Source organism: Oncorhynchus gorbuscha, linkage group LG25 (assembly GCF_021184085.1).
Source record: "Oncorhynchus gorbuscha isolate QuinsamMale2020 ecotype Even-year linkage group LG25, OgorEven_v1.0, whole genome shotgun sequence".
In the NCBI taxonomy this organism is placed as follows: Eukaryota; Metazoa; Chordata; class Actinopteri; order Salmoniformes; family Salmonidae; genus Oncorhynchus; species Oncorhynchus gorbuscha.
The window spans coordinates 8,354,329-8,369,207 of record NC_060197.1 but is presented as its reverse complement, the minus strand read 5'-3'; the positions used below and the strand labels follow the sequence as shown (position 1 = coordinate 8,369,207).

The following is a 14,879-nucleotide window of genomic DNA, read 5'->3' as shown; positions in this document are numbered from 1 at the left end:
AAAACTTGTGGGCAGAACTGAAAAAGCTTGTGTGAGCAAGGTCTACATCCTGACTCACTTACACCAGCTCTGTCAGGAGGAATGGGCCAAAATTCACCCAACTTATTGTGGGAAGCTTGTGGAAGGCTACCCAAAACGTTTGACCCAAGTCAAACAATTTAAAGGCAATGCTTCCAAATACTAATTGAGTGTATGTAAACTTCTGACCCACTGGGAATGTGATGAAAGAAATAAAAGCCGAAATAAATCATTCTCTACGATTATTGACATTTCACATTCTTAAAATAAAGTGGTGATCCTAACTGAGCTAAGGCAGGGATTTTTTTTACTAGGATTGAATGTCAGGAATTGTGGAAAACTGAGTTTAAACGTATTTGGCTATGGTGTATGTAAACTTCTGACTTCAACTGTACATATTGTATTATTTGCTGATGTTAACGTTGTGTGGTAATTTGTTAAACACCAGGGATGACTTGTTACATAGGCCTCTGCACATTTTCATTTTGGTTTGTTACCATTTGTCAAATCAACTGAATAGAAATGTATTTAAATATCCATTAAATATCCAATATGTGATTCTGGCAAAACATATTCAAATTCATGTAGAATTCACATGGACACAATAATTCCCAATTATATTTAAGCTGTAAAATCAACCAACACCAAAACAATCCACCACTTATTCTACACATTCCCATGTACTGTTTGTCATTAGTTAGTGTACAGTCACTCACTCGTATTAGATTTCTTTAACTTTTACACCAAAGTATTTAGCAGTTATTGTATATATTTATAGTTTGTTTGCTGATGAAGCCAAACAACAGGGGGTCTGACACACTGGAAGCTGTGCCTCGTCTTATGACCAGGGCAGCCATGTTTTCTTATACCAATAAAGATTTGCCAATAAAAACACACTTATTTCAAACATGTGTTGTATTTTTTGTAACTTTTCACCAATGATAAATTGACAAAACAATCAAAATACAAAATGTATAGTTGCATCCCAACTGGTTACAAACAAATCAAAAGACCGGAGTCATTTATTTACAAAAACCTGAACAAAATACAATCTTTATTCGTTATGTACATTACATACAATGCAATTCTACAATAGGCTTTCTACACATTCACGTTATCCACAGAGTAGTGCTCATTCACGCACTCTAGAGTACTCCACATACTCCTGAGTCCCAGTTGGGGAGAAGAGGGGGCAGATGAAGAAAATAACATTCCATTATTTTCTGAAAATTATAATTTCCTTCCCCTCCCAAAAATAAGAAAAATAATTACTTGGCATTGTGTTTATATATATATATATATATAATTTTCTTCCAGAGGTGCCTCTTTATTTCATGTTTTCTTAAGCGTATTTTTTTCTGACAAAGAAACTAATGCAAACATCGCAAAAGTCTTCTGTGATAATGACCATAAACGAGTCCTTCCTAAATAACGGGTTTTACTACAAAGCTACGATGGTAAGTATGACGGTAAGTATGATGGTAAGTATGACACTCCTTTCTCTCTGGATCTCAGGTCAGAGAGCTAATATTTATTTAGGTTAATATGATGGCAGCAGAAGACATACAATAGCAAACAGACACAAACGCACACACAAACTAGTGAAGCTCACACACTGTAAGCAGACAGGTGTGTGCACCGTGCACACAAGCAGCAAACGCACACAGCACTGACGGATCCAAATGAAGCTAATACTGATTACTGAGGACATGAGTGCAAACGAACAGAGAAATCGGATCTGATCACTCATCTTCTAACAATAAGAGCAGATGTCTTCATGTGTATGCCTGTATGAAGACATGTGTAATGAATCTATTGGGACGTAGTGTACAATCTGCCAAATTGATTAGGATTTTGATCAAGGAATTATAAGGATCTAAGAAGAAAAAATATCTCTAAAGTTTGACTACCACCCTTGACAGGAGTCTCCTTGAATGTGAATAGTCCCTCCATCTCTGGTTATCTGATAGTGGAGTTGATTGATCTCAAAACAAAGGGAATGGATATTTCAGACTCCATAGGCCTTTGCCTAGAGTGTACTCTGCATACTGTACAGCTGTCTCAGAAAAATGCTAAATATATAGACAATACACACAATGTAATGGAAGACTAGGCTGCTACTATTCTTGAGGGAAAAGGGGATAACTTCAATCATCTCTGCTACTATGATTCATGGAAGAACAATATGAGGCAAATGTTTGTATTATGTTACACAGGTGGACTAGACAAAATATCCTGGCGATCCGAGACAAACACACATATTGACGGACACACACACGCAAGCTATATCAAAGGGCATCCTTAGTTCCAGCATAATGATGGGTTCATAATCAAAAACATTTCTTGTACATCAAAACTTTGGCTGGAGCCACAAGACAGATACCATTTGCTAACTTGGGTGTTTAGAGATCACTTGTGAATGCTCCTATCGCCTTATTCTGAGTAAGAATGAAATCTAGTGTTCTGTATTTCTTTAGGTTAGAATTGAAGAATGTCTAGTCATCACTGTTTGCATAAGAAACAGAGAGAACGCAGTAATCAGGCCATAGCTGCAGGGGGAGAGTGGAAAGCAATCATTCATTCTTCCTTTACCCATAAAATAAACTCCCATCGTCAAAGGAAGATACATCCCAGTCAATGAGATCATGCGAGTATAGATGTGTGTTTGTACATACAAAAATATCCCTCTGATACAGCAGTAACATCATTTTGCAGTTCTTACAAGATGGGGAGTTTTGAGTTTAAAAATAATAACATTCATACTTGGAAACTACATTTCCCAACATGCCTCAGTGACAGATCCATGATTACATCACACTAAAGCTACAGTAGCCATTACCAGAATCACAAGCTTGACAACTTGACAAGGTTTTCCCCCAAACCAATGATTGATTTTTTTTTTTTACATCGATAGGATTTAAATTGACATATATTGTCTCTTAGATCCTTATTCTATTGTTTCTATATAACAAAATTAACATTTTGACACGTAGTGTGTAACAGCATGGCCATCATAATTATAAATATGGGGTATATAATATGGCACCAATAATACAGGCAGAGCAAGCAAAAATCATGAACTTGGTTGAAGGTATATTCAGCGTACAATGTGCTGACAGGGTGTCAATAAGTAACACAAGTACTTTCACAAGCAGGTTTGTGTGAGTGAGTGTCAGAGAGAGACAGATGCAAGGCAGAGTGAAAAATAAGAGGAAGAGAGACTCCTCCTTGATCTAACAGGCTACTAATGCCAAGCAAACTCAAACGCAGCACGTAAAAGCATCATGTGAACCTCACAAATCAAATGAGTTGACACAGAAGATATGTTTGGCAGAGTTCTGGGTTATTTTCAACTGATAAATCTGTTTATTCAACAAAGACCATCAGGCCCGGGGGAGTTTGTGTTTTTTTTTCCCCCCACACAGTGACTGACATTCAGTATCAACCCCTTTAAAACGCAAGTGGTCTGACCTTCATTTTCCCTTTTAGTTCAGTTCCGCTGTTGAAGAACCAACGTCCTAAAGAGAGGGTCAACAAGTGCAGTCCGCGAGCAGAGCACCCCTGAATTCGGAAGGGTCAAGTGTACAAAAATATGAAGTTTGGCTTTGGGCCAGCCAATCAGTCTTATTGGCGTATGGTGGTGGTGCGTAGGGTTCTGGGGCGGGGCTAGAGTGTGATGAGGTCAACGAGGTTACCCTTGGGCGGGGTCATGCTGTCCGGGAAGAAGTTGACGAGCGTGTCAAAGAGCTGCGTGCGCTGGGCATACGTCTGGTCCACGTCTGAGAAACCTGAGAGAAGGAGGGGGAGATGAGCGTGGGAGGGAGTGTGACAGAAGAGAAGAACAGAGAGGGGAAGAGGGATGGAAAGGAATAAAGAGAGCGGGAAAGAAGGATAAGAGAGAAGGTGAAGGGGGAGAGAGTGGGAGGAAGAAAAGACTCACTTCAACTGCTCCACAGGAAGTCATATGAGCTCATAAAGGTCACATACACGCTCAAAAAGTTCATGTGGGAGGATCAAAATGAAAGTACGTCAGAAAGAATGGCTGAAGGGGGAAAAAGGAGGAGAGAATAATCCTTCCGTTCATTGGTTTTCATCTACTGTGTGTCCAGTGAAGTATGCAGATAACGCAGCAGGCTCTTACCCAGAGGGATGAAGTCAGAGCTGGACTTGAAGAGAGCCGAGGGCAGGAGCTGGAACTGAACAGTCACATCGGAACACAACCTCTCAGTCACTGAACACTAACGCAACACCGCCAACAAATACACTGCCATTTCACTCCTGAGTAACTATGGTAATAATATCAAAACAATGAACATCAGACAGACAGGCTTTGAATGTTACATTCTCAAATCTGTTTACTTGATCTAAAAGCAGCTTAATAAATAACACTGCAAAACGTGCAGGTACCCCTCTCCCCATCAGTCAACCCTCCCTCCCGTCCCTCACCTCTTTGGTCTCATCAGGGTTGGTGTGGTCCACGGTCAGAGAGAGGTCGTTCTGCAGGTACTTCAGAGCATTCAGAGGCTCCGACTGGGCCTTCTCCTCAAACCTAAAAAATAAAAATAAAAAACACACACACACAAACAGATCTTCAGGAATAACTACAGAGAGCTAGAGGAAATTGTTTAGCCTAACCTACAGAAACTCTGTACCACACAAGGTGAAAAGATCACTGCAAAGACTGCAAAATGAGAGGAGAAAACCCTTCCCTACAATGGCAAGACATGGCCACTAGGTGGAATCAGTGTCAAAGCAGAACCCAAAACTAGAATTGTGTCATAACTCCTATACATTTGTATCCACCGTTTTGCTATATGGTACAGAGAGGTTACGGTTCAGTTCCAGGTGTCTAGTCCATTCTCTGGTTGTGTACCTGTACTTCCTGATTAGGTATCTGCAGTGTCGGAGCAGGTACTCTTTGGAGGGGCGACACAGCTTGAGGGACCAGAAGTCATCCAGACGCATCTTAGGAGAGCACGACTTCCCTGGGTTTCCTCCAAACAGGTAATGTACCTGGACACAAAGAGGATATATTCGATATTATCCATCAATACCCTCAAAACTGCCGCTGGTCTCAGATCATAATGATATCCTGAAACAGTATTTAATTAAGACTTTTGTGCCCTTATGCTTATAGCATTTTGTAGAAGTGTGTGTGTGTGTGTGTGTGTGTGTGTGTGTGTGTGTGTGTGTGTGTGTGTGTGTGTGTGTGTGTGTGTGTGTGTGTGTGTGTGTGTGTGTGTGTGTGTGTGTGTGTGTGTGTGTGTGTGTGTGTCCATGTTCTTCACTGACATGCTGCTTGTTATATTGATGTACAGTGGGGCAAAAAAGTATTTAGTCAGCCACAAATTGTGAAAGTTCTCCCACTTAAAAAGATGAGACCTGTAATTTTCATCATAGGTACACTTCAACTATGACATACAAAATGAGGGGGAAAAAAAAAAAAAATCAAATTGTAGGATTTTTAATGAATTTATTTGCAAATTAGGGTGGAAAATAAGTATTTGGTCACCTACAAACAAGCAAGATTTCTGGCTCTCAGACCTACAGATTCTTTAAGAGGCTCCTCTGTCCTCCACTTGTTACCTGTATTAATGGCACCTGTTTGAACTTGTTATCAGTATAAAATACACCTGTTCACAACCTCAAACAGTCACACTCCAAACTCCACTATGGCCAAGACCAAAGAGCTGTCAAAGGACACCAGAAACAAAATTGTAGACCTGCACCAGGCTGGGAAGACTGAATCTGCAATAGGTAAGCAGCTTGGTTTGAAGAAATCAACTATGGAAGCAATTATTAGGAAATGGAAGACATACAAGACCACTGATAATCTCCCTCAATCTGGGGGCTCCATGCAAGATCTCACCCCGTGGGGTCAAAATGATCACAAGAACGGCGACCAAAAATCCCAGAACCACACGGGGGGACCTAGTGAATGACCTGCCGAGAGCTGGGACCAAAGTAACAAAGCCTACCATCAGCAAGGGCATTGAAGATGAAACGTGGCTGGGTCTTTCAGCATGACAATGATCCCAAACACACCGCCCGGGCAATGAAGGAGTGGCTTCGTAAGAAGCATTTCAAGGTCCTGGAGTGGCCTAGCCAGTCTCCAGATCTTAACCCCATAGAAAATCTTTGGAGGGAGTTGAAAGTCTGTGTTGCCCAGCAACAGCCCCAAAACATCACTGCTCTAGAGGAGATCTGCATGGAGGAATGGGCCAAAATACCAGCAACAGTGTGTGAAAAACTTGTGAAGACTTACAGAAAACATTTGACCTCTGTCATTGCCAATAAAGGGTATATAACAAAGTATTGAGATAAGTATTTGGTCAATAACAAAAGTTTATTTTCCACCATTTGCAAATAAATTCATAAAAAAACCCTACAATGTGATTTTCTGGATTTTTTTCTTCTCATTTTGTTTGGCAAAGTTGAAGTGTACCTATGATGAAAATGCACAATTGGTGGCTGACTAAATACTTTTTTGCCCCACTGTATCTTGGTCTGGTTGATGTCATGTGTCTGTCTGAAACTAATGTGTTGATGCTGCTGTCTTCGTTAAGGTCTCTCTTGAAAAATAAATGTTCTCAACCATACTAATTTGGTTAAATAAAGGTCCACATTTTTTTTAAGCATGTGTGTGACCTTGTGCATTTCATCGTAGACCAGCTGGTGTGCGAAGCGTGGACAGGGCTCCTCCTCCTGCAGAGCCTTACTGGGGTTCTCCTTCACCGCCTGGTCATTCTTATACACACACGACCTGCAGCACACACACACACACACACACACACACACACACACACACACACACACACACACACACACACACACAAGTTAGTACGCACATAGCCTTAACCCTGAAGAGGAACACCCATTGTGTTTCTGTACCTTAAAAAGGAAACACGCCCACACACCCCGAAGCAAATATTGGAACACACTTCTAGACAGCCTCCTACAGAGAAACACACACACAGCTTGAGCCGTTACATTGACTTAATTTACTGGACACTCAGTAAAAAGAAGGACTGGAGAAAGCAGTGTACCGGAACCAGCGGCAGGCAGCACTGACAGCCTGTTCTCTCACAAGCACTGTTTCAACTGACCAAATTAGCTAGGCCAGAACAAAGACTTTCTCCATGAAGGTGCAGAGGTACAACACACACACCCTCTGAAAGAACATTTAGTTCTCTTTTGAAGGGCAGAGAGATTATGAAACTCACTTTCAGGTCAGGAAAGCCTTTGAAATAGGATGTTACTGGTTGATGATTGTATCAGTGTCTTACTGTGTGCGTTTGCTGGTGTGTGGGCAGATCAAATGCTATTTCTAGGGGGTTTTGGGTTAAGGTTAGAATTAGGTTTAGGAGCTAGGGTTAGGGAAAATATGTGAATGGGACTGCAATGTGTGTGTCCAAATGGTTAGTTATACAAGACTGTGTGTGTGTGATTCGTACCAGTTGTTGCGTGCGATGTCGTAGATCCAGAATGAGTTACGGACGTTCTCCTCTCGTTTGTCCTTGTCCTTGCTGAGGCCAGACAGGACGTGGATCTCATTCAGCTCTGGGTCTATGGTGGCCCTTTGGGTAAAGCCCGTCATCGGCACTGTGGGACAAACACACATCAGAGAGAGGTTTAAAACATAGATTGATGCTTCTGAGAAAACCGAGAGATAATAGCAGGCTACATTGAGATAACACAGAGAGAGAATGGCAGGGATTCAGCATTTTTCCTGGTCACAGAATTCTGGGCTCTATGGTTATTTAACGCTATCGCACATTAAAGATTAAAAGCAAAAGGCTGCTCACATAGCAACGAAATTCTCTGGAAACAAACAGGACACAATGCAAATGTATGTTTGTTTTTCTACAGATTTGCATTACTGACAGAACAGGATGTGTTTGCGGTCACAGTGTAAACAGTATGCAACTATCCATATGCATGTTGTTTTACCCCGATTTGCATACATTGCTTGTCTAAAGCAATCCCCTGATTGCACATGATGCGTTTGTGGTCATGACACGTCACAGTGTATACAGTATGCTCCTATTCATATGTATAGCGCACATATAGGCCAAGTACTTCTGTTTGTGGTCATCGGCTGCTTATTCGTCACGTGTTTCAGTACTTGTAAGTAAGAAGCAAGTATAAGCTTTCGCAATGACTTCATAGTGTATCAAATCTATGTGGGTCGTTACCATGGCAATGATAGTAAGAACAGTGTCAAAACAAAGAAGAGGTTGTGCTGGGAGGACATTTTTTGAATCACTTAGTACTACCAACTTGAACGAATACATTTTTATGGAACCCACCATATGCTTTCAAGGAAAATTAGGACCATTTCTCAAACAAGGTCCATAGACAGTTTGCCAAACAGCACACAACATGAATAATGCGACAACGTCCTGTTCCAAGACATTAAGCTAGGCATTAACTTCTGGATAAATAAAACAGGCCCCTAGGTCAACCAGCCTGTGTAACTTGAGTAGACATTACAGACTGTTTTAGAGAATCAACAAAACAAAAAAGTTTATTTGAAGAACAAGAAAAAACCCACCAGAAGGACAGAGCCATTAGAGACTGTGCTCTGCCCTTCAGACATAGGGTGCCATCCCAAATGGCACCCTAACACATATGCAGTGCACTACTTTTGACCAAAAGCTATGGGCCCCGTTCAATAGTACACAATATAGGGAATAGGGTGCCATTTGGGAAAGACATAGAGCTTATTAGAGCACAGTTATAAAATGGAAATGAACAGGATGATGTTTCTGTGGTACCGGAGCAGAACACAGAGCAGTTGTGGCAGCGATAAACATTCGAGAATTATTACAAGAGCACTGTTTGGGCTTGCTACTTCCTTCCTGCCAAAATACATTGTTCTTTCTCGCTCCATCTCTCCTGTTCTTTTGCTCTCGCTTGCTCATTCTGCATCTTTCGGCTTCTCACTTGTCTCTTACTCGCTCTCCCTTTCGGCCTCTTCGCTCCCTCTCTTTCTACTTCTGCCTCCCTCCACCTTCCCTCCCCATCTCTCGTTCTTGCAGGATGACACAGATGCGAGAGGCACCCAGACAGAGGTCCTATTAATACTCTGCCATCATCACGCCAGTCCAGTCCAGCTCTGCCCATCCAGAGATCTTAGACAATCTGTTTCAGGACAACAAGCATCTCTTTCTCTCTCTGCTGCCCTGTGCCTTTTAATGAGCTGCACTGAAAAGTCTGTCACATGTCACTTTAATAGAGGAACCATGAGATGGTATCTCCTACAGCCATCTACTGCATCTGAAACCACAGATTCTATTAGATTCTTTAGTGTAAGGGTAGATGAAGATATATGTGATGGGGAGTTCCGTAAAGGTAGTATCACTGAGTCACAAGCTTGAGGGGAAAAAGACAGATTAGGCTACACACAAAGCATCAGCTGATAGTGACTAAACAGGGTGCAACGTTGCGATTTGCTCAGGTTAGCATACAGACTACGCGTGTGTGTGTATGTGTGTGTATAGGGTTGCAAAGGGAGTGTACATTACTGGAAACGTTATAAGTTTACCAGCAAACTACCAGAATTTTGTTATCTTTCAAGGATGTAATTTATCACAAGACATGTACAGGCCCTTTTGGGTACTTCAGATTATCATAGGTGTCTAATCATCTCTGGCCCTCTGTGCGGCCTTTTATCACATGTAAGATATATGAAATAATGAACAAGATGATTTTTACAAAAACTATTGAATGACAAAGCTGTAAAACAATCCTAAATATAAACTATAAACTTAGTGAATACCATTGGTGTTTAATTTGTATGTGTGAACAAACACACACAGACACACACAAACAAAGCTCTGAAAAAAATTAAGAAACCACTGCAAAATTATCAGTTTCTCTAGTTTTACTAATTATAGGTATGTGTTTGGGTAAAATGAACATTTTTGTTTTATAAACTATTGACATTTAGAGCATTTATTTGCTGAAAATGACAACTGGTCAAAATAACAAAAAAAGATGCAGTGTTATAATGAGTCTCGACGACTATTTCGCAAAAATCTCCGACAACATGCCCAATAGAACTACTAAGAAGTCGACCAAAACCACCACCCCTGTGGATGTGCATGAGGAGCTAGCTAACGTTAGCGAAGCTAACACCATTGCGGATCCAGGCACAATGGACCTGATGATTCAAAAGATGACTGATAACATTACTAAAGTGATCGATGCTAAGATAAGAACGGTCTTGGAAGCAATAGCAGGCCATTCAGCTGAAATACAGAGGGTTGTGAAACGTGTTGTTGAGGCGGAAGGAAGAATTGCTGCAGTGGAAACTTCAACTACATCTATGGACGCTAAGATAAAAGCACTTGAGAAACAGGTGCGCGAAATGGCAGAGCACATTGATGACTTGGATAATCGAGGACGCAGATGCAATATTCGTGTTGTGGGACTCCCGGAAAATTCTGAGGTGATCCTGGACATAAAACTCAATGGGGCATTCAATCGGTCAAGACATTGGAGGGTGAACACAACCATTCTTAAAGACCATACATTCACATCATATTTTATTACAGAGTTTAAAGCATTTTTCTCTATTAACCTCTTCAACCTATGGGGGCGCTATGTTATTATTGGATAAAAAAATGTGCCCGTTTTAAGCGCAATATTTTGTCACGAAAAGATGCTCGACTATGCATATAATTGGCAGCTTTGGAAAGAAAACACTGACGTTTTCAAAACTGCAAAGATATTATCTGTGAGTGTCCCAGAACTGATGCTACAGGCGAAACCAAGATGAAACCTCAAACAGGAAATGAGCTGAATTTTTGAAGCTCTGTTTTACTATCGTCTCCTTATATGGCTGTGAATGTGCTGTGAACGAGCTTATGCTCTCTGCCGTTAGTCCAAGATGTCTGCAGCATTGTGACGTATTTGTAGGCATATCATTGGAAGATTGGCCATAAGAGACTACATTTGCCAGGTGTCCGCCCGGTGTCCTTTGTCTAAATTGGTGCGCAATTCTCAGTGGCAATCATTTTACCATGGGATACAGAGGGAGAAGCACACTTCCAGGAACGATACATCATTGAAGAGAAATGTAGAAAAACACCTTGAGGATTGATTCTAAACAACGTTTGCCATGTTTCAGTCAATATTATGGAGTTATTTTGGAAAAAGTTCGTCGTTTTTATAACTGAATTTTCGTTTATTTTTGGTAGCCAAACATGACGCAGAAAACGGACCGATTTCTCCTGCACAAATAATCTTTCAGGAAAACTGAACATTTGCTATCTAACTGAGTTCTTCAAAGGTAAATTATTTATTGAATGTTTTTGCTGGTTTTTGCGAAAATGTTGCCTGCTAATGCTAACGCTAAATGCTAGTTTGCTATGGTTGAGAAGCATATTTTTGAAAATCTGCTTTGACAGTGTTGTTAACAAAAGGCTATGCTTGAGAGCTAGCATATTGATTTAATTTCATTTGCGATTTTCATGAATAGTTAACGTTGCGTTATGGTAATGGCCTTGAGGCTGCAGTCATGATCCCGGATCCGGGTTGGCTCGACGCAAGAAGTTAACTCTCAATCAACAGATAAACCCTCGCTCTTTTGGGAGACCTGTAAAGCGAATGCCAGGGGTCTGATTATGTCATACACAGCTACTAAGAGACGGAAAAAGCAAAAAATGTTAGAGGGTGAATTAGGAACTAAAGAGAAGGACTACATTAACTTCTTGCGTCGAGCCATCCCGGATCCAGGATCGTGACTACAGCCTCAAGCTCATTACCATAACGCAACATTAACTATTCATGAAAATCGCAAATGAAATGAATATGCTAGCTCTCAAGCTTAGCCTTTTGTTAACAACACTGTCATCTCAGATTTTCAAAATATGCTTCAACCATTGCAAAACAAGCATTTGTGTAACAGTATTGATAGCTAGCGTAGCATTTAGCATTAGCATTCAGCAGGCAACATTTTCACAAAAACCAGAAAAGCATTCAAATAAAATAATTTACCTTTGAAGAACTTTGGATGTTTTCAATGAGGAGACTCTCAGATAGCAAATGTTCAGCTTTTCCTGAAAGATGATTTGTTTAGGACAAATCGCTCCGTTTTCTGCATCACGTTTAGCTACGAAAAAAACCTGTATCCAGGATTGTGTAAATCTATCCGCAAGCTCATTAGCATAACGCAACGTTAACTATTCATGAAAATCGCAAATGAAATTAAATAAATCTATTTGCTCTCAAGCTTAGCCTTTTGTTAATAACAACACTGTCATCTCAGATTTTCAAAAATATGCTTCTCAACCATAGCAAAACAAGCAGTTGTGTAACAGTATTGATAGCCTAGCATAGGATTATGCCTAACATTCAGCATGCAACATTTTCACAAAAACCAGAAAAGCATTCAAATAAAATCATTTACCTTTGAAGAACTTCAGATGTTTTCAATGAGGAGACTCAGATAGCAAATGTTCAGTTTTTACAAAAAGATTATTTGTGTAGACAAATCGCTCCCTAAAACACTTCTGTGAGCAGGCCTTTCTAATCGACCTGGCCCGGGTATCCTGGAAGGACATTGACCTCATCCCGTCAGTTGAGGATGCCTGGTCATTCTTTAAGAGTAACTTCCTCACCATTTTAGATAAGCATGCTCCGTTCAAAAAATGCAGAACTAAGAACAGATACAGCCCTTGGTTCACTCCAGACCTGACTGCCCTCGACCAGCACAAAAACATCCTGTGGCGGACTGCAATAGCATCGAACAGTCCCCGCGATATGCAACTGTTCAGGGAAGTCAGGAACCAATACACGCAGTCAGTCAGGAAAGCTAAGGCCAGCTTCTTCAGGCAGAAGTTTGCATCCTGTAGCTCCAACTCCAAAAAGTTCTGGGACACTGTGAAGTCCATGGAAAATAAGAGCACCTCCTCCCAGCTGCCCACTGCACTGAGGCTAGGGAACACTGTCACCACCGACAAATCCATGATTATCGAAAACTTCAACAAGCATTTCTCAACGGCTGGCCATGCCTTCCGCCTGGATACTCCTACCTCGGCCAACAGCTCCGGCCCCCCCGCAGCTCCTCGCCCAAGCCTCTCCAGGTTCTCCTTCACCCAAATCCAGATAGCAGATGTTCTGAAAGAGCTGCAAAACCTGGACCCGTATAAATCAGCTGGGCTTGACAATCTGGACCCTCTATTTCTGAAACTATCCGCCGTCATTGTCGCAATTCCTATTACCAGCCTGTTCAACCCCTCTTTCATATCGTCTGAGATCCCCAAGGATTGGAAAGCTGCCGCAGTCATCCCCCTCTTCAAAGGGGGAGACACCCTGGACCCAAACTGTTACAGACCTATATCCATCCTGCCCTGCCTATCTAAGGTCTTCGAAAGCAAAGTCAACAAACAGGTCACTGACCATCTCGAATCCCACCGTACCTTCTCCGCTATGCAATCTGGTTTCCGAGCCAGTCATGGGTGCACCTCAGCCACACTCAAGGTACTAAACGACATCATAACCGCCATCGATAAAAGAGTACTGTGCAGCCGTCTTCATCGACCTTGCCAAGGCTTTCGACTCTGTCAATCACCATATTCTTATCGGCAGACTCAGTAGCCTCGGTTTTTCGGATGACTGCCTTGCCTGGTTCACCAACTACTTTGCAGACAGAGTTCAGTGTGTCAAATCGGAGGGCATGTTGTCCGGTCCTCTGGAAGTCTCTATGGGGGTGCCACAGGGTTCAATTCTCGGGCCGACTCTTTTCTCTGTATATATCAATGATGTTGCTCTTGCTGCGGGCGATTCCCTGATCCACCTCTACGCAGACGACACCATTGTATACACTTTCGGCCCGTCATTAGACACTGTGCTATCTAACCTCCAATCGAGCTTCAATGCCATACAACACTCCTTCCGTGGCCTCCAACTGCTCTTAAACGCTAGTAAAACCAAATGCATGCTTTTCAACCGATCGCTGCCTGCACCCGCATGCCCGACTAGCATCACCACACTGGATGGTTCCGACCTTGAATATGTGGACACCTATAAGTACCTAGGTGTCTGGCTAGACTGCAAACTCTCCTTCCAGACCCATATCAAACATCTCCAATCGAAAATCAAATCAAGAATCGGCTTTCTATTCCGCAACAAAGCCTCCTTCACTCACGCTGCCAAGCTTACCCTAGTAAAACTGACTATCCTACCGATCCTCGACTTCGGCGACGTCATCTACAAAATTGCTTCCAACACTTTACTCAGCAAACTGGATGCAGTTTATCACAGTGCCATCCGTTTTGTCACTAAAGCACCTTATACTACCCACCACTGCGACTTGTATGCTCTAGTCGGCTGGCCCTCGCTACATATTCGTCGCCAGACCCACTGGCTTCAGGTCATCTACAAGGCCATGCTAGGCAAAGCTCCGCCTTATCTCAGCTCACTGGTCACGATGGCAACACCCATCCGTAGCACGCGCTCCAGCAGGTGTATCTCATTGATCATCCCTAAAGCCAACACCTCATTCGGCCGCCTTTCGTTCCAGTACTCTGCTGCCTGTGACTGGAACGAATTGCAAAAATCGCTGAAGTTGGAGACTTTTATCTCCCTCACCAACTTCAAACATCAGCTAGCTGAGCAGCTAACCGATCGCTGCAGCTGTACATAATCTATTGGTAAATAGCACACCCATTTTCACCTACCTCATCCCCACAGTTTTTATTTATTTACTTTTCTGCTCTTTTGCACATCAATATCTCTACCTGTACATGATCATTTATCACTCCAGTGTTAATCTGCAATATTGTAATTATTTGCCTACCTCCTCATGCCTTTTGCACACATTGTATATAGACTCCCCTTTTTTCTCTGTGTTA

At 41.9% G+C, this 14,879-nt stretch overlaps 1 protein-coding gene across 5 annotated transcripts in view; it reads right to left on the bottom strand.

Annotated features, from left to right (window-relative positions):
- Nucleotides 1-1,043: 1,043 nt before the first annotated feature.
- Nucleotides 1,044-14,879, bottom strand: part of LOC124013792 (muskelin) — a 37,152-nt gene continuing 23,316 nt past the window's right edge. For all 5 annotated transcript variants that reach the window (XM_046328316.1, XM_046328317.1, XM_046328318.1 and 2 more), the window contains 6 exons: nucleotides 7,473-7,620; nucleotides 6,667-6,781; nucleotides 4,892-5,031; nucleotides 4,465-4,567; nucleotides 4,160-4,214; nucleotides 1,044-3,806 (listed from right to left, as the gene is read on the bottom strand). In XM_046328316.1, the coding sequence (XP_046184272.1) occupies nucleotides 3,685-3,806; nucleotides 4,160-4,214; nucleotides 4,465-4,567; nucleotides 4,892-5,031; nucleotides 6,667-6,781; nucleotides 7,473-7,620 (683 nt within the window). In that variant the 3' untranslated portion in view covers nucleotides 1,044-3,684. The remainder of the gene's footprint in view (nucleotides 3,807-4,159; nucleotides 4,215-4,464; nucleotides 4,568-4,891; nucleotides 5,032-6,666; nucleotides 6,782-7,472; nucleotides 7,621-14,879) is intronic.